Source organism: Sarcophilus harrisii, chromosome 1 (assembly GCF_902635505.1).
Source record: "Sarcophilus harrisii chromosome 1, mSarHar1.11, whole genome shotgun sequence".
Classification (NCBI taxonomy): domain Eukaryota; kingdom Metazoa; phylum Chordata; class Mammalia; order Dasyuromorphia; family Dasyuridae; genus Sarcophilus; species Sarcophilus harrisii.
The window spans coordinates 709,523,504-709,542,434 of NC_045426.1; the positions used below are offsets into that span (position 1 = coordinate 709,523,504).

General features: G+C 54.8%; 1 protein-coding gene across 5 annotated transcripts in view; it reads right to left on the reverse strand.

Moving 5' to 3' along the window:
* Nucleotides 1–1,033: 1,033 nt before the first annotated feature.
* Nucleotides 1,034–18,931, reverse strand: part of CLTCL1 (clathrin heavy chain like 1) — a 64,042-nt gene continuing 46,144 nt past the window's right edge. For 2 of the 5 annotated variants that reach the window (XM_031948968.1, XM_031948973.1), the window contains exons 24-33: nt 18,093–18,200; nt 17,131–17,298; nt 16,897–17,046; nt 12,542–12,673; nt 11,920–12,030; nt 11,300–11,470; nt 6,033–6,254; nt 5,363–5,383; nt 2,692–2,767; nt 1,034–1,832 (exon numbers count right to left, since the gene is read on the reverse strand). In XM_031948968.1, coding sequence (XP_031804828.1) covers nt 1,717–1,832; nt 2,692–2,767; nt 5,363–5,383; nt 6,033–6,254; nt 11,300–11,470; nt 11,920–12,030; nt 12,542–12,673; nt 16,897–17,046; nt 17,131–17,298; nt 18,093–18,200 — 1,275 coding nt within the window. In that variant the 3' untranslated portion in view covers nt 1,034–1,716. Of the gene's footprint in view, nt 1,833–2,193; nt 2,234–2,691; nt 2,768–5,362; nt 5,384–6,032; nt 6,255–11,299; nt 11,471–11,919; nt 12,031–12,541; nt 12,674–16,896; nt 17,047–17,130; nt 17,299–18,092; nt 18,201–18,931 lie in introns of all 5 variants that reach the window. The other 3 variants (XM_031948970.1, XM_031948972.1, XM_031948969.1) reach the window with 3 other exon arrangements.

The window sequence follows — 18,931 nt, forward strand, 5'->3', positions numbered from 1 at the left end:
CGAGGACAAGGGGGGGGCCCAGACAGCCTGGCCCTGGGGGAGCTGGGGGAGCCCGCCGTCCCGGCCGCCCCCACCGTGTCGCCCGTCCCCGACCTGGACCGGCCGGGCACCTTTGGGCAGCAGGTCGGGCATTGAACGCCGCCGTCTCCGGTGGGGCGGGCTCTTGCCCCTCTGCTGGCAACTTTCTGTCCTAGGGAACCCGGGGGCCCGCCTCTCCCCCTCACAGCCCCATAATGCCTTTCTCTAGGAACTTTCCACTGACCTTGGTCAGCCCCTCCCAGGAAGCCCTCCTGGATTTCTCCCCAAGACCCTTGGAACCTCCTCTTGTGTGCCCTGAAGACCACCGGAGGCAGAGCCCCAGGCCCCAAGCAGGGACATGAGGACGTCTGATCCTCCAGACCCGGCTCCCGGGCTCCCAGTCCTGTGGCCTGGCGGGGGTCCCATCCCAACTCTGAGGGAAGGAGCCCTGGAGAGGCCCCCATCCATCCCAGGCTCTTTGTGGCTCGCTATGGGGCCTCTGGGAGAGTGGCAGCCCCGGGTCCCACAGAGCAGCTCTCCCGGACCACGGGGTCCCACAAGGACACCCCGACTCCGTTAGCACATGCAGAGGGTCAGCGCAATGGGGCCTCCAGGACACCCTGTCACCGGGGTTGGCGCCGTGGATAAATGGCATTTTCTCCCTGGGGGACAAAGGCTCCCCCAGTCTTCTCAGGACGGGGGAAGGGGAATGGCCGCTTCCCCTGTGGCCTGAAGTCACTCTGCGGCTGCTGGGACAACGGACGGCCCTTGTGACGACCTTTGGTGGGAGGACGGGTGTCAGCAGGGAAGGGCCCTGCCTGGGCTCAGTGGGCATCTGGGTGGCAGGCTGAGTGGGCAGTGGGCACAGTGGGCACCTCAGCCTGCAGCCTCCCAAGGGAGGATGGGGGCAGTGGGCGTGGGGGAGGGGGCGCCGGCCTGTCCGCACGGATGCCACAGGGGCCGGCTTAGTTATAATGGGCTTTAATACTCATGATTAGCACAAGATTCATAACCATAAATTATACACTTCTCTATTTCCAGGACATCCAATGTTAATGGTCTATGTGTGTGTTGGACAAGGGCACCCGCTCACAACCCGCTTGGCACTTGACTGTCGCGGCGACCCCGGGCAGAGGTGGCCTGTGGGCACCGGGGGGGCCAGAGCCCCCAAGGCCCGCACTCCGGCCCCCCCAGCAGCCGGGCTCCTCTCGACCGTCCCCTCCAGAAACAACCTGCCCAAGCAGCCCTCCAGAGATGACTCTGCTCTCCCACTTTCCAGACCCGCTCCTGGGAGCTCGCTCAGAGGCCCCCAGGGGCTTCCTCCAGGCCCTCTTCCAGCCCCCCCGCCCCCCCACCCACGCCGACAAGGAACGAAGGCAGATAAGGCAATTCGCTCTCCAAGTCCCCGGGGTACATGCCAGAGATGACTTCTGAGCCCGTCCGTCCACGGGGGTCCCTGCTCGGCTCTCGGGGGCCCTGGGCCCGGGCTGGGAGGGGGGAAGGGGCCGCTGGTTCTCCCGCTATGGCTGTGCTGGCGAGGTCCCCGCGAGTCGGGGGCGGGCAGTGAGACGGTCTGACGCCTTGGGGACGTTAGCAAAAATAAATAAGCACCAGGGTCCTTTGGGTCTCAGGAGGCCGGAGGCCGGAGGCCGCCTCTGGGATCACCGAGTGCCGCAGAGGAGCCCCCAGGATCGCCTTTTACATGTTGAAGCTGTAAACGGGTGCCTGGGTGAATCCTGGAGCCGTGTATCCGTAGGAAAAGTTGGTTTGGGAAGGTCCAGAAGTGGGGCCTGCCGTCAGCATCAGCTGCTGGCCTGCAAGAGAGGGAGAAGGCGGGGGGTGAGAGGGGTCCCCTGGCATCGGGGGGAGCCGCTGAAGCAGAGGCTGCTGGGTCTGGCCAGGGCATGGGAGTGTCTCTCAGTGGTGGCTCTGGCAAACCTGGGGGGAGGGGTCTCTGGCTAGCCTGAGATGTCAGGTCGGAGCACGGGCGGGGGGGGCGAGGGCTCTGGAGGAGCCCCCCCGCCGTGCGGCCACGGTCTCGGCGGACCCGCTAAGCCACTGTGAAAGCTGGTGCTTGGAAGCGAGGGCCGGAGGGGACGCCTGCCAAGGCCCAGCTGTCTGGGGAGAGAGCTGCCTTCTTGCAATCAGAGCTGGCGCTGGGAATGTGGCACTTACTTAGCCGAATCAACTGTGTATCATTCATGCCCATCAAAATCTAAAAAAATCAGATGTCACATTTAAACGACAGTCGTAGACACTTGCGTCCCCAGCGCGACGGCGGGCCCCCGGTCGCAAGCTCCGTGCGTGCGCACACCGGCCCGCTAGGGCGTGGTTAGCGTGTCCCGGGGGGAGCCCGAGGGTCCGGCTGCCCCCGCTCGGCGGCAGCAAGCGTCAGAGGCCCCGGGACGGGCCGGCGGGGGGAGACGGCGGCGGTCTCCAGGTGGGCCCTCCGGGAAGCGTTAGTCACAAGGACGGAGCCGGCACCGGGACCGCTCATGCCCTGGCAAAGCTCCCTGGCTTCGGCCTCCGTGCGCCGTCAGGCCCCGACCACCACCACCATCCCTCGTCCGGGACGCTGCACAAAGCGGGTGCTCAAACCGCTTTCTACGACGAGGGGAGCCTGTGCGCTAGGGAAGCCTCGGGGCGCCCCCCCTGCCGCCCCCCCCCACGTACCGAAAACAATAGGGGTGGGCTCGGCGCCCTGCTCCTCATCTTTCCTCAGGCTCTCAGAAGCGTCCAGTTTATCTACCTGGGGGGAGAGATGGGGCCGAGGGTGAGGGAGCTGCCGGGGCTGGCTCAGCTGCAGCCCCTTCTCCAACAGCCTCCCACCAGGAGTCCCCCTGAGCCCCCCCAACCACCCAAACGAGTGGGCACAGAGGCAACGGGCAATCACCCGGGGCTGAGCGGCTCAGGGTTTTCAGTCCCAGGCCCTGTGAGCTCAGCTTGGGGCAGCGCCCCCCATTCCCCCCACTCCCCCTAAGGCTCTGCTTGCCAGTGTGTGCCGGGTCCCAAGGCCCCAAAAAGTCACAAGAAGACAGAAAGGCTAAGAACGTCCTGGAGGCAGAAGTGCACCCCGGACCACGAGCACCCCCAGCAGGCATGGGGACGCTCACAAAGATTCCCAGAATGCATCTCTGGGCATCAGCTTAGGTGAGCACCAAACCCCTAACCGAGGACTTCCACCAAAGAGCCAGAATGTCCTCCATGGCCCCAAACGCCTGCCTTCCCCTCATAAGCAAGGGTCCGCCCTGGACCCTGGCATGTTTGGGCCAGTTCTGGGCCCAGACAGAGGGGCCAGGCCCAATTGCTCCCCAAAGGCAGAAAAGGCATCTGTTAGCCATCAGGAAGCAGAGGAAGACCACGGTCTCCACCAGCCCTAATTTCCGGGCGTGTCCAAACACCTTTGCTCCCCTCAGTGCTGCCGTCCCAGACTCCTGCCTGCCCAGACCCCCCCCCCCCACCATCCAAGGCAGCCCCGATACCCCCCCCCGGGGAAGAGAACACTCCACCTCGGGGGTGGGGGGGCGGCATTTACAGTTGTCTGAGAACAAGCTGGCTCCTCAGTCTCGAGTGGAGCTTCACAAAGGGTCACTGCGAGGACAGGGGGCACAAGCTGGCGTGGGCACGTGAACAAGGAAAGAGAATGAACTGGGGGCAGCAGCACCCTCTCAAGGCCTGGGCCTGGCTGGCCCCATAAAACCCATGGCTCTCTGGTGCCTCAAGGGGAGTGAATGATGAACAGGGAAACCGAGGCAGGGAACCTGCCCCAGCCCGGGCAGCCTGACTACACAAGGCCGTCCGGCTAACAAGTGACAAGGCCGGCGTTCTGACCACAGGCTTCCGGCCAGGGATTCTTCCTGGTTCTGGACGCACTGCTGTCTATGCCCCTGTTCTAAAGCTCAACGCCATAATGGGAGCCTCGCACCTGTCTCTCCAAGGACAAGAGGGTGCAAGTTGCTCTCCACTGCCCCATGCCAGGGACAGAGGGAGCCCATGGCCCATCACGGGGCAGTGCCTGCCTGGTACCTGCTGCTGCCTCTGTCTGTCTCCCCCCCCCCCCCAACAGGTACTGACCAGGGCAGGTTTCTGTCACAAGGTTAGGGACCCACATGTGTCCACAGGTGGCAGCCACGCGGCAGGGAGCGGCGCCATCTGGCCTCGTCCCCGGGCTCAGGGTCTAGGGCCTCTGGCCCAGCACCGGCCTGGGAAGCAGCTGCCAGAGGAGCAGAAGGGCTGGGGAGCCTCTGCCCGGTGAGAGCCCGCTTCCAGGTCTGCAGCTGAGGCCCCTGAAGCCACCGTCCGCCACCCACCCCCCTCGGGGCACCACGAGCACAGATTGCTTCCATGTCAAGGACACTTAGGACATGGACACGTCCCCTCCATAAGCCCCGGTTAATCCATGCACACACAGTTAGTGTGGCCCAAGCAGGGGCGGCCCCAAAGGTCACTCCAGGCAGGCACTTGTAAATCCAACCAATCCCGGGGGGGGGGGGGAGCATCCCCATAACCTGCCTTAGGGGCACAACGACAAGTGCGCTCCTGGTGGCCCACGAAGCACAGAGCACATGGGCAGTGGGAAGGCTTGGAGGTGGGACAAAGGACTGGGAGCCGGCAGCCCCTGGCTCCATGCTGGGAACACACATGGGGGAAAAAGGTGGCCCTGGGCTTAGCAGGCCTGGGTTCGAAATCTAGTGCAGACCCCACTGCCTCTGAGCTCTTGGCAAGGCTGCTGTGAGGAATGCTGTCTGCAGGCCTCACAGCGGTTCTGTGACCAGGGAGGGCCTCCCCCTTGTGCTAATGAGCAAGCAGAGCTGAAGGACCCCGGGGGGCCTTTCTGGGCCTGCCCACCAGCCTCTAAGGCAGTTTATGGGGATGCTGCTGGGCCCCGTTCCCAGCCCCCCAGCCCCTCGAGCTCCCCACGCGTGGGAAGGCTGCGTGAGGCCGTCAGCACGAGTGGTCATCCCAAGTGCCTCCCTCAAGGGAGCAGAGTGAATGACTCCGTTGGGTCCCAAGGGCTCCTTCTCTACGGGCTGTGGCCTCTACTTGCCTCAATGGCTCACTGCTTCTTTCCAGAGGAGCCCAGCTCAGGAAACGCCCTCGGACTCCCACCCTCCCAACAGCCCAGAGCCCGTTTTCCTTCCTAGGGTGTAACCCCCGAGGGCCCAATTGCATTCCCAAGCGATCCCTGCCACGGGGTGACCTTTCCAGAGCATTAGACACGACGGAAGCCACTATGTTATAGAGCTCGTCCCGCAGCAACTAGAACTAGGCCCTGAAACATTTCTAGGCACGTCTGTGAGGACGGAACAGACCAATGAGGGAGGGGGAAAGCAGAGACTGTCACCTTATTAAACAGCCCATCCACCTGCAAGAAAAGTTAAGAGTATAGTATCTGAAGTCTCAGTGGGCAAGGAAAAACACGGGGGCTTAGGCAGGAGCACTGCTTGGGTGCCAGGAAGCTCTGGGGAGGACCCCCATTTGAGTATTGGGGGGAGGAGCCCCACTGAGATTTGGGGGAAGGAGCTCCCCTGGGCTGAGCGGGAGGAAACCCTGAGACCCAACTCTACCTGTCTTTTCAATGTCCCCCAGGGACCCCAAACCACCTCCCTCTCCCCAACCGGCTCATTCCTTGTCTTCCGAGCCCTCGGGAGCACAAGCTGGTTCAAGGATGGCCGGCTCCAACACCTGGGAGTGGGAGGAATCACACTTTGCTCATAAGATTAAGAACAAGAGTGGGAGGGGGATTCGAGAGAAGCCGACATCCGGGGGGGGGGGCAGCCCAGGTTGCATGGACCAGTGCGTGCTGGTGCTCTGAGAAGGCCTCGAGGCTACCGCACGTGGCGTGAACCAAAAATCCTCCTCCACTCCACCCTCAACCCTGCTAACCAGGGAAGAACCAGGAGGGTGCCAAGAGTGGGTACAACCCTTCCCTGTGAGGTTCAGGGAATTAAGACCTGCCCATGGAGCCCCAAGCAACGCCCTGGAGATCAGAGCGAGGCACGTAACATACTTACTTTGGTAAGATATTCCCTCATCACCTGGATAAAGTAGGGCATGGCAAAGTCCATGATGCTGTGCCTCCAGGAGAGCTCGAGGACAACATCAGGGTGCAGGAGATCATAGCAGGTGAAGAGAGAAGCAGCAAAGCATTCCCGCTTCCCCTCCTCCAGGAACCACTGCAGCAGGCCCTCGGCCAGCTCGGCGTCCCGGGACTCGGCCGCGTACTGCATGGCGTCCTGTGAAAAGGCAGCTGGTGAGGGGTAGCTCGCCACAGGCCACCCCGACAGCGTGCACAGCGAAGGAGAGCAACCGGGACCTCGTCTCTCCAGAAATTATCAAGGAAATCTGCCTTGGTAGCTAAGTCCCAGAGAGTCAAGTAGAAACAGAAAAAATCCATCAATCACCTCCTGAGACAGATTCCCAAAGGAAAACTCCCAGGAATATTATGGCCAAATTCCCAGGACAAGGAGAAAATACCACCAACAACCAGAAAGAAATGCTTCAAATATCATGGAGCCACAGTCAGAAGATTCAGCAGCCTCTACACAGGAGGAACAGAAGGCTTGGAATACGATATCCCAGAAGGCAAAGGGGCTTGGATTAGCATCAAGAATAACCTATCTAGCCAAACTGAGCATGATCCTTCAGGAGAAAAAATGGGCAGAAAACAGAACAGAAAACTTTCAAGCAATCCTGATCAAAGCTGACCAGAAAATCTTTCAAACACAAGACTCAAGAGAAGCGTAAAAAGATAAACATGAACAAAATGACAAGGTTCTTAATGAGGTTAAACTTTACATTTCTACATAAGAAGATGATACATGTAACTCCAAATTTTTATCATCATTATGGCAATTAAGAGGAATTGATATAGACAGAAGGCACGGATATGAGCCGATTATGTTGGAATGATTAAAAAACCGAGGGGTGAGAAAAGAGGAGAAGGGGAAAGGGAAAGGGAGAATGGGGAAATTTTTCTCATAAAAGAGGCTTGCAATGAAGCCCTTTTATACTTAAGGGAATTGGTAGGGGGACAATGCTTGAACCTCATCAAAATTGGTTCAAAGAGGGAAGAATACACACACTTAACCATGTATAGAATGTAATTTACCCAAAAGGAAAATAGGAGAAACAAAGGAAAAGAGAAGGAGGGAGGTGGATAATAAAAGGGATCCCTTAATATCCCAAAGAGATTATAAAGAAGGGAAAGGGACCTGTATGTGCACGAATGTTTGTGGCAGCCCTTTTTGTAGTGGCTAGAAACTGGAAACTGAATGGATGTCCATCAGTTGGAGAATGGCTGAATAAATTGTGGTATACGAATATTATGGAATATTACTGTTCTGTAAGAAATGACCAACAGGATGATTTCAGAAAGGCCTGGAGAGACTGACAGGAACTGATGCTGAGTGAAATGAGCAGGACCAGGAGATCATTATATACTTCAACAACAATACTATATGATGACCAGTTCTGATGGACCTGGCCATCCTCAGCAACGAGATCAACCAAATCATTTCTAATGGAGCAGTAATGAACTGAACTAGCTATGCCCAGAGAAAGAACTCTGGGAGATGACTAAAAACCATTACATTGAATTCCCAATCCCTATATTTATGCCCACCTGCATTTTTGATTTCCTTCACAAGCTAATTGCACAATATTTCAGAGTCTGATCCTTTTTGTACAGCAAAATAACGTTTTGGTCATGTATACTTATTGTGTATCTAATTTGTATTTTAATGTATTTAACATCGACTGGTCATCCTGTCATCTGGGGGAGGGGGTGGGGGGGGGTAAGAGGTAAAAAATTGGAACAAGAGGTTTGGCAATTGTTAATGCTGTAAAGTTACCCATGCATATATCCTGTAAATAAAAGGCTATTTAAAAAAAAAAATAAAATAAAAGGGATCCCTGACAGCAATTAGAAGAAAAATAAGACTATTGAAGAGGGAAAGAATAAACAGAAGTGGGATGGAATATAATACAGAATTAGTAATCATAACTGTGAATGTGAATGGGATGAACTCACCCACAAAATGGAAGCAGCCAGAAGAATGGATTAGAAACTAGAATCCAACGATATGTTGTTTATAAGAAACACGCTTGAAACAGGAAGATAAATAAAATAAAGGGGGCTACAGCGGAGGTGAAGAGGCTAGGAGTGGCAATGATGATCTCAGACAAAGCAAAAGGAAAAAATAAACCTAATTAAAAGGGATAATCAGAGAAACTCTATTTTGCTTAAAGTTACTACAGACAATGAAGTAGTATCAAAAAGTTTTATAGCAAATTCTCAAGTATATAGGGAATCACATCAAATGTATAAGTCGTCCTCCAATTAATAAATACTCAAAAACCAGGGACAGGACATTTTCAGAAGAAGAAATGCATGCTAGCCATAAACATGAAAAAATCTAAGTCACTAGTGATGAGAGAAAGGCAAATTAAAACAACCTCATGTAATGGGCTGAGGTTTGAGCTGATGAACTGAGGTCCCAAGTACCTGAGGCTAGATAATAATTGGGCTATACTCTATTAATATACATGATTGGATAAAGAATGGTCCCTGCCCCTCTCCTTGCAAGTCCTGATGTGTTGTATAGGAAATGACGATTTTGGTGGGTGGAGGCAGAGAGAGAGAGACAGGAAGAGAAGCTGGGAGAGATTGGGCCTGGGTTCGAGACTCTGAGCTGCTGGTTGTGTGGCTGCTGGTCGAGCTAGCTTCTTGACTCAGCTGCACACATTGCTATCGCCGATTCTCTTCCACCTCCGATCTTTCTTCACTGAGAATAAAGACTGACGATTTTCCCCTAACCTGAATTCCTGACTCGTGCTGATTTTAAAATACGCGATCTTCACAACCTCACATCCATCAGAAATGACAAATACTAAAGGGGGAGGTGGTAAAATGGCTACCCTGATATGCTGCTGATGGACCAGATTGGAGAACAATCTGAAACTATGTCCAAAGGGTTATAAAACTCGGCATACTCTTTGACCCAGCAGTTACCACTACTAGGTCTGTATCCCAAAGAGATCCAAGGGAAAGGACTGATATGGACAAAACATACCACAGAGTTCTTTCTGTGATTGCAAAGACTTGGAAATTGAGGGGACGCCCATCATTTGAGGAAAATCTGAACAAAATATGGCATATGATTGTGATGGAATACTATTGTGCTATAAGAAATGATGGACAGGAGAGTTTCAGAAAACAAAAACATGGCTTGATCTCTATGAACTGAGGCAAAATGAAGCGAGAAGAATGATTAGGGAATCATTGTGCATAGTAATTAGTAAAAATTAGAAACAATTCAGCTATTCTGATCAATACAATGATCCGAGACAATCCCAAAGGACTCACGATGAAAACTGAAAGCATTTTTTTCAGGGAGAGGGACTGATGAACTCTGAATGAAAACTGAAGTGTAATTTCTCACTTTTTTGGGTTATATCACTAAGAGGGACATATGCTCTGCGTGATTTCACAGGTATAAATGCATATCATTTCACTTGCCTTTTCCATGGGAGGGAGAGAACTGGGAACTCAAAATTTAAAAAGAATGTTAAAAAAATTTGAAATTTGGAAAACACAGTGATTAAAATATTAATAAGCTCAGGGACCAAAGGCTAGAAACTTCTGCTACAGGCAATCAGCTTGCTGCTCCGAGCTTCAGCTTCTTCAGAATTTAAAGTGGGGAGAACAACTGTAAGACCTCCCGGCTCCGTGGTGGGAACTGGGCTTAGGGCTGGTCAGGGATACAAAAAAGGAAAACGCACACACCCAAACTCCCTGCTCTCAAGAAGTTCACTCGAATGGAAGAGACAATACGAAAACAACTCTATGAACAAGATAGAGATCGTGTGAAAGGGTCATCTCAAAGGAAGTTCCTAACGTTAAGGGGAATTTAAAAAGGCTTCCTCTGTAAGATGGGTCTTTAATTGGGCTTTAAAAGTAGGGGGGGGGGGGGTTTCTAGGTAAGAGGGACGACCAGGGAGAATGCCCAGAGCTGAGGGATGGAGTCTTTTTCACAAAACAGTAAAGAGGTCGGTGTCAATGAGCTGAAGAGTACGTGTTGGGCTGTAAGGGATGAGAGGCCTGGAAAGGGAGGAGGGAGCCAGGGGATGAAGGGCTTCCAGTGCCCAGCCGAGCATGTATTTGATCCTGGAAGCAGCCAGCTGGTGCAGCAGACAAGCTCTGGACTTAAAAGTCAGGGCAGATGAGCTCAAATATTGTCTGTGGCACTGTATGACCCTTTCAAAGTCAGTTTTTTCATCTATAAAATGGGGGGGAGCACCTACCTCACTATTTTATATTGAGGATCAAATGAGATGAACTGTGCTCTGTACCACTCTGTAAATGCTATCATGTGGTCAGAGCCACGCTTTAGGAAATCCTTTTGGTGGTGGATTGAAGGATGAGGTGGACTGGGAAGAGCCTTGGAGCGGGAGACCTCCCAGCAGCCATTGCAACAGTCCAGGTGTGAGGTGATGAGGGTCTACACCAGGGTCGGGGCAGGGTCAGAAAGAAAGGGTGTATTGGAGATCTTAGAGGTGGGACCAACAGGTCTTGCTGACAGCCTGGACGTGAGGGGTGACTGGGAGGATGTGGGGTCCTTCCCCGAAGAGGGGAGGCCTGTGGAGGAAAGGTGGCGAGTTTTGTTTGGCTGCACAGAACAGGACAAGCCGTCTGGGAAGCTCAAGGGGCAGCCAGATATCAGGAAAGTCGGGGGCAAGCAAAGCTGAGTGTCATTTGGACACCTGATAACCAAATCCTTGGAAGCTTACTTAGGTTTAATCTTTAGGAAGATTACTGAGTGAGATGACACAAAGGGGAGGGAATAAGCAGCCACCGTGACTGCACTGTACTAAAACACATGCACAATTGTGATCTCATTTGGCCTTTGTGGGAGGGAAGGGCTATTATCCACTTTCCGTTGAGGAAACTGAGGCAAACAGGTGAAGTGACTTGCTTGGGGTCCCACAGATAGGAAGCGTAAGGCTGGATTTGAACTCGGGCCTTAACTACCCACTAAGCCACTAGTTGTCTTGAAATACAAAAAGGGGAGAGGGGCCAGGAAGTAGCCCTAGATGGGGGGAGGTAGGAAGGCCTTCGGCGCTGCTGGGAAGAGATGCCTCCAGCACCTCCAAACTGCCTGTAGCCCCACTCAAGCTTGCCCAAAGGGAGGCCCTGGCCCTAGGCAGAAGGATGGCTCCTCGATGGCTGACGCAGGCAGGAACCCCGTTCCTCAGGGAGTTCAGAGTGCGAGGCACTGACCTTATAGAGACGGTCTTTCTTGCAGAGCTCCACGCTCTGTCTCCACCGGTTATTGCCTTTGTACAAATAGGCCGCGATGCGCCTGAACTCCATCAGTTGGTGCTTCTCCAGTCGCTGAGCCAGACTGATGTTGTCAAAGTTATCGTAAGCATCAATAGATGCCCTCAAGCCCTGCGGAAGGCGGGCTCGGGTTAGAACAGACTTCTGGGGGCCCGGGGAGCTCAGTGGGTGACCTGCGGGCTGCCAGGTGCTAGCCCTCTGGGGGGGCAGGGAGGAAAGAGCAGGTGCTGACCAGCAGCAGCCTGAAGTCCAGGAAGGAACCACCACAGAGCGCCCACTTCTGCTTCGGATGGGAGGCGGGCTGGAGAAAGCCCCCCGACTTTGAGGGAAGCATGCTCAGTGCTGTGTCTGCACCTGTCCAGGCCGCAGGGATCTGGTGTATGTTCCCGGCCTGTGTAATTTAATGCCGGCCCAAAGCCAGGTTTGCCTCACAGTAACAGGAGCCCCTCCTGCAGCTGCAGACCAAGCCCCCAGGATGCACGGCGCTCCCCATCAGCTGGGAAATCAGCCCAGGTTGGAGAAGGGAAAGGACCATGAATCAGGCAGGATGAGAAACTGACCTGGTAATCCTCTTCCTCAGTCAGCAGGTTATTAAGAGCCTCATTTACTCCCTTATTATTGTGGTTCTGGACCGAACGCAGGTAAGGTTTCACCAGAGGCAGCTGATTCACCTGCCAAGTTAGGGAAAAAGGAAAAAAGGCTGGAAAAGCCAGTCCTTGAGATTCCCTTTCCTCCCTCCCCCATTACAGCTGATATAATGACAAGACTAAGAGCCTTCTGTTGGTGGAAGTGGTTCGTGTATCCCAACAGGAATCTCAGCTAAGGCGTCCCACACAGGTGGAACTGTCACAAATATCGTTTTTATAGTTAATGTTAGATACTGAAATAACATCTCAGTCTTGATATGGAGCAGCCCGGGTCTGAAGGGGAAAATATAGGATCGATGAAATGTTGGCAATGGACCTTTTGTCCCCCCACCCCCTGGCCCTCTTCCCTCCCAGGTTAAAGAACCAAGATGGGCTGGGGGTACAGGAGGGGAAGAAAACAAATCCAGTGAAAAGAGACAGGCTTTCCACAAGTAGAACTACTTTTCTACTTTGCAGCCCACTTGGACTGAACTCCCCCTTTCCTGCTGTTGCTCAGGTAATTCCCCCCCCCCCCCCCAGTTTTTGGCAAACTCACCTTAGAGAAAAACCTGACGGTGCGAGTGTGATCCAGCCGGGGCGAGAGAACCAGCAGGAGGTCGTTGATCAGGAGGGGCTTGTAATCCAGGTAAAAGCGCAGGGCTTTGTAGTACAGTTCCACATTGGCCACCTGGGCAAGTCAGCGAGGCAGAGGGTTAGCACGATTTTGAGGACTAGGAGAGCTCCAGGGGTAGCTCAGATCTCATTAAATGAACCGTTTTCTCTCATGTGATCTCAGAAAACCTTTCTCTTTTCCTCTTTTCCCTGGGCTCATTTTTTCCCTATTTCCTCCAGCCTTAGTCCATGCTTCTCTTATGTATTATTGGTCTATAACAACCTAGAAATTGTGGATTTTTTCTCCCATCACTGCTCCGTTGAAAACATAACCTTAATACCAACAGACAATTTTCAGATGATGAAATTAAAACCATTTCTAGTCATGAAAAAAATGCTCTAAATCACTGATTAGTGAAATGCAAATTAAGACAACTCTGAGGTACCACTTCATACCTCTTAGATTGGATAAGATGACAGGAAAAGATAATGATGAATGTGGGAGGGGATGCGGGAAAACTGGGACACTGATACATTGTTGGTGGAGTTGTGAACTGATCAGCCATTCTGGAGAGCCATCTGGAACTAGGCCCAAAGGCATACCCTTTGATCCAGCAGTGTCACTACTGGGCTTATATCCCAAAGAGAATTTAAAGGAGGGAGAGAGACCCACTTGTGCAAGAATGTTTGTGGCAGCCCTTTTTGTAGTGGCCAGAAACTGGAAACTGAGTGGACAGACATTAATTAGGGAATAGCTAAATAAGTTGGGGTAGATGAGTGTGTTCTGGAAATGATGAGCAGGCTGATTTCAGAAAAGCTGGAAAGACTGATATGAACTAGTTCTGAGTGAGTAGAACCAAGAGAACACTGTACACGGCAACAAGATGATTATATGATGATCATTTCTGACAGATGTGACTTCTCAACAATGAGGAGATTTAAGGCAATTCCAACAGGCGGGTGGTGGAGAGCGCCATCTGCATCCAGAGAGAGGACTATGGGACTGAATGTGGATCACAGCAGAGCTTTTTCACCTTGTTTGATTGTATTTCCCCCCCTTTTGATCTGATTTTTCTCGTGCGGCGTGATTAATGTGGAAATAGGTACAGAAGAACTACATGTTTAACCTGTCAGACTGCTCGCTGTCTTGGGGAGGAGAGGGAGAAAAATTCCAAATACAAGGTTTTGCAAAGGTGAATGTTGAAATATTATTAAATAAAATATTATTCTTTAATAATTTCCTGTGGCATCAGAGGCCCTGGGATACATTCAACCACAAGCAGAATCCCCGCTGTGAGGCCCGTCCCCTTCTCCCTCTGGCAAGTTCCTTTCGGGTCTCCTTTTAAGGAGGGGTCCAAAGGCCTTCGGGAACCAAGCCCCAGCGTTGGGTGGGTACTCCATGCCTTAACTTCCCCTGTGTAGACGGTCTACCTCCATTAGAACATAAGCTCCCTTAAGGCGAGCTTGGGGTTCTGTGTCTGTGAGCTTCTCTCCTTCCCTTTGTCACGAGTCCTATTACTGAAGCCATTTGTGCTCCTCCCTCTTTTCTGTGCAGTCCCCCAGTCTTGTGCCCCCTTTCTCTCCTGTGACATCCCCAGCCTCCCGGTGCAGGCTCCACAGCTCGCGTCTCCATTCCTGCCTGCATCCTGCCATTTCTCAATAAACTCCCTTTCACCATCACCCAGGGCCTCCTTCCTTTCCAGCCCACCGGGTTCTCTTTGCACTGGGGCCTCCCAGCGGCTGCACAAACCAGCCCCTCCACCTCCAAGCACGTGCCCCGGCCGTTTCCTGTCTCCGTCTCATCAAGTCTTCGTTAAAGCTCTTTCTTCTGCAAGAAGCGCCCATGGCCCCGTGGTGTGGTGCCCTTCATCAGAGCTCCTCTGGATACTGAGGCTCGCACATCAATTCCCCAAAAGACTGGTGCTCCTCACGGGCACTGCCTGGCACATAGTGGGGCATCAGTGTGGGCTGCTCTTCCGTACTTGGGCTCTCTATTCATCTTCCCTTTTGGAACCTGAAAACTGGGCCAGGCCCCTACCCTCTGGGGACAGGATTCAATTTCTCCAACAATCGCGCCGCTCTGGATCTCTCCCAACGTGCACCTGTTTCAGTGTCAAAGTCCCGCATGGATGCTGTCCCCACCCGGACTCCCGGGGCCGGGTTCACTATTCTGGGCTGCAAGCTCCGTCTCTCTCTCGCCTTTGGAAGCATTCTATCATGTGGTCTCACTGCTGGCACCGCCCAGGCTCTCGCAGGCCAGCTCTGGCTTATCTTGCCCAGACCAGACCCCAGCAGGGGCAGGACAGGCCTTCCTCCCTGCCCCCTTTTTCCAGATCCTCTTTGGATGGAAGCCTCGGGAGCTGGGTTGCCATGCAACCAGTTCCCTGATGTTCCCCAGACCGTGGGCACCCAGTCAGTGCTTAATAAATACTCTATTATCACATCTTCGTCCCTCCTCTCCTCGGCCCTTGTCAGATGCCCTGGCCTGCCTCTCTCAGGACCCCGGAAGCTCAGCCTGCCGGCATCTCCGTGGGACCCCCCGAGTCCCCGGGTGCCCCTGGAGGAGAGATGCCCGTGTGACTGGCCGCTAACACTCCGGGTCTTTCCCAGCTCTGCCCTGGCCAGGCTCTGGCCACACGAGGAGGTGCCCCTAGTTTTCTGCTGCTGCAGCAGCTTTAACACCAGGTCCCATTTCCTCCTGTGCAGGGCTCCTTGCTGACACTCTGCGCAGCTCTGGGATGGACGGGGCCGGTCATGATGACTTCTCGTGGCTCTCCTGACATTTGATTGGGGATGGCTGAGCCGTCCCCTCAGCGTCCCACATGCCTGGGACTCACGTTCATGAAAAGGAGGCCCAGGCGGCTGTCAGGGCTCGCCGAGCTACGAGATGCCCAACTGGCAGGAACTGTCCCCATCCAGGACCAGGACTCAGGCAGAGCCCAGCTCCTCCTCGCAGCCAGGTTAGGCGCACAAGCCAGTGAGGACACAGAGTTTTAACTTAGAGAGACAGAGGGAAAACAGGATGGCTGGGGAAAAACCCACAACAAACTCCTAAAATAGCCACGTGAGCCAAAAGGAAGCAATTTCTCTAGAGCTGGCTGCAGTGTCTGCTCCTGTGCAGGACATGGGGCACTGTGGCTTTGCTCGGCTGGATCTAGTGGAAAGAGCGACAGGGACCCAAGGGGAGGGTTTGGCTGAGGGCCTCCTGTGGCGGGGCCCGAGCGATACCGCCCATGCTGCAGACAGCAAGCTAGCCCCTCCACAGAGAGTGACTCAGTGGGCGAACTAAAATGTACCCAATTCCTCTCTTTCCTTGCTTTTTTTGGAGGGAGGGGGCAGAATATGGCTGATGTGGAAGTTCATTATACAGAATTTCCTGCTTGTAATGGACTTGTACTTCTTGCCTTCTCAATGGGCAAGGGAGGGAGAAAACTTGGAATTCAAAATAAAATGGAAAATAAATAATAACACAGTCCAAGATAGGCCAGTTATCCAATGTGCAGGGGCCACAGGTTCCGAAGACAATCAGGATTCAATAATAGCTCATCAGGCTACAAGATGGGCTAAGGGAGGAAAGATCAGAGTTCACGGAAGGGTTTGAGAACATCAGCATTCCGGGGACATAAGAGAAGAGCAGTGGTAAACGTGAATCTGAAAGCTCAGGGAGTTTGAAGAGAAGCTACAGAAACCTCCTGAGGCTGCCCTGGGCCCGGCAGAGGAACAGCCCCGATCCAGGGAGGGACCACGTCCCACGGGACTCTGCTGCGGTCAGAGCTGCGGGGGCGTCTGGCGAGAACGGCCACGCCCAGGGCAGAAGGGCCCAGGGCTAAGGGCCAGACCAAGTGCACCACAAAAGGCCCGTTAACAGTCACAGTCAAGCTGTTTCTTTTGGTGGAGAAGCAGACAAACAACAGTCTGAATTTTGTAACATAAACACCATCCCATCGGTAGCTCAAGGGCTGAACCCAGACTGGCAGCGGGCCCAACCCTGGGGGCCAGTTAATGACAGGGTCTTTGAGGGGCTGAGGGCCGTCATCAGGAAGAACTGCCTACTGCGCCCCGGCCCCCACCCCGCTCCCGGGCTCTGCACAAGCCTCCTGATTTCTGGCTGCGTTCCCGGCTCACCCCGGTGCCGAGCTCTCCTTCGCCTCGCGGAATAAAACAAGAGCAATGAAAGAAAGGGGCAGAAGGGAGAGTCCCTGAACCCGGGCAGCGCCCCAGGGAGGGCAAGGGAGGTGCCCCTGCAGCCTTGGCATGTGAGCAGTCGGGGGAGGGGCGGTCAGCATGGGCGCACCTTACCTTGGTGATGATGTCCTTGAACTGCCCTTCTTTCCAGGCCTCGGTGGGGTGGGCCATCATGGTGGTGATGGCGTTGTCGTACTCCTCGTACTTGTCGTAGAGGAACACGAGCTCGGCCCAGAGATGGGCCTGCTCAGCCGCTCTCAGGACCTGCGGGACAGGCTCGGGTAAGGCCCCAGGCCGGGCCGGCCCGGGGGAGCGGTGCCCCCTCCCCCACCTGGGGCGCAGCCTCACCTTGGGAATATTGACTCGGGACCAGAAGAGGTCCAGGTGCTCTCGCATCTTCTGTGGCTTGAACTTGGAGTACAGGATGGCCAGCTCAGTGAACATGCCCATGTGGGCCCGCTCCAGGCCCAGGGCAGCCTCCAACAGGGCGATCACTTCCTCGAAATAGCCCCGATCCTGGGACGGAAGAACAAGGACACGCATCGGATGGGGGCTGAGGTCCGGAAGGAGAAGCCACTTCACGGCCTACGCTGCTCTGAACGTGGTGAGACCGCAGCGGCACCTTCGGGAGAAGCCTCGGAGACAGCCCGGCCCCCCAAGGACCGAAGGCCTGCCCCAGCTTGCTCTAGGACCCCCTCCTGGGAAAGCCCTCCCTGGGCCAACAACCCTCTGGGCCCCAGGATGGACCTGGTATCAGGGCTGGTCTCCCCTCCCCCCACACCTAAACACACAGCCGGTGGTCACCCACTGGGACCTTCCTTCACCCTCCGGCCCCCTCAGCATCACAAAATCTTAACTGTCAATAGTGACTACTCTAAATTTAGATTGAGACCTTTTTTTTTTCACAGATCTTCCCTTTACCTCCCCCAGCATGTCCCCGTTTCCTGGCTCTCACCCCTGCCCCCATTTCAATTTCTCCATCAGGAGACAACAAACCCCCCCAGGGCAGGGACGGGTCCTCACCCCCCTTCTTTCTCACAGATGCTGCTGCCCCCAGCCCTGCCCTCCTACCCAGAGGGGCTGGAGACAAGGCCCAGAGTCCGAAGACAAGTGTACGCTCTTTTCCCAAAATGAAGCAGTTTGTCTGGAGACACTCGACTGCTCCTCGATGGTGCCCAAGTCAGCAAGAAAGCATCGGGGTCCCTGCCGCGCTCTGGGCCCCGAGAGCTCTGTGGGAACCAGTTAGGGAGCATAGCCCCGCGGGCGAGGAGCGTCTGGGATGACCACGTCCAGAGGCCCTTCGAGCTCACCTGGTAGTAGCTGATCAGCTCCTCGAGCTCATCTGCGTGGATGACGATATGGAGGCCACACAGCTGGGCCAGGCGGAACTCCTGGCCGTCCACACAGGCAAAACACACCTGCAAGAGAGGCAGCCGCTGGGCTGAGGACGCCAGCGGCTTCTCCAGCGCGCATCCCCGCAGTCGCGGCACAACGGGAACCCCAGCTTATCACGTGCGCTCCCCCGGGGAGAACGGAGGCGGTTAGCTCACGCCTCCAAACTGGTCCCAAAGGGGACCCCAGACAAAGTCACGGGCCAGAAAGCAAAAGCAGAATGAGGAAGCAGAGCACCCAGCCTGGCATTCTTCCAGGGATGGGCCCTACTGGGTACCAGCTGCCCTGGAGGATGAAGCAGAGGAAGGATGGCGGAGGACTGTGCCCCCTTTAGGGAAGATAGCGGAGGGCTGAGCCCCCTTTGGGGAGGATGGCAGAGGGCTGTGCCCCTCTAGGGAGGATGGTGCAGGGCTGTGCCCCTCGAGGGAGTGTGAGCCCAAGCCTGGCTGGACCACAAGCATATCAGAAATGGCTCCGGGCAGTATGAGCCTGGCAGCGCATCTGCTAACCCCCGAGAAAGGGGCTGGGCAGGCAGGAACCAGGCTAGAGCAGGCTTGCCAAGGCACACAGTCCTGCAGCTCTTGAGCCATCCTCCACAGGAGACCCGGGGGACAAGGCCCTCACTAAGGAAGCCGGGCGGACTGGGTGCTTCTGTCCCTCTGGGAGGCGGCCCGGCTGGCTCAGCCCCTTGACCTCTTCTGAAGGAGAACGGCCTGGCCCACCCCGTGGTGGGTGCCGAGGTTCGAGGTCTCCGTGT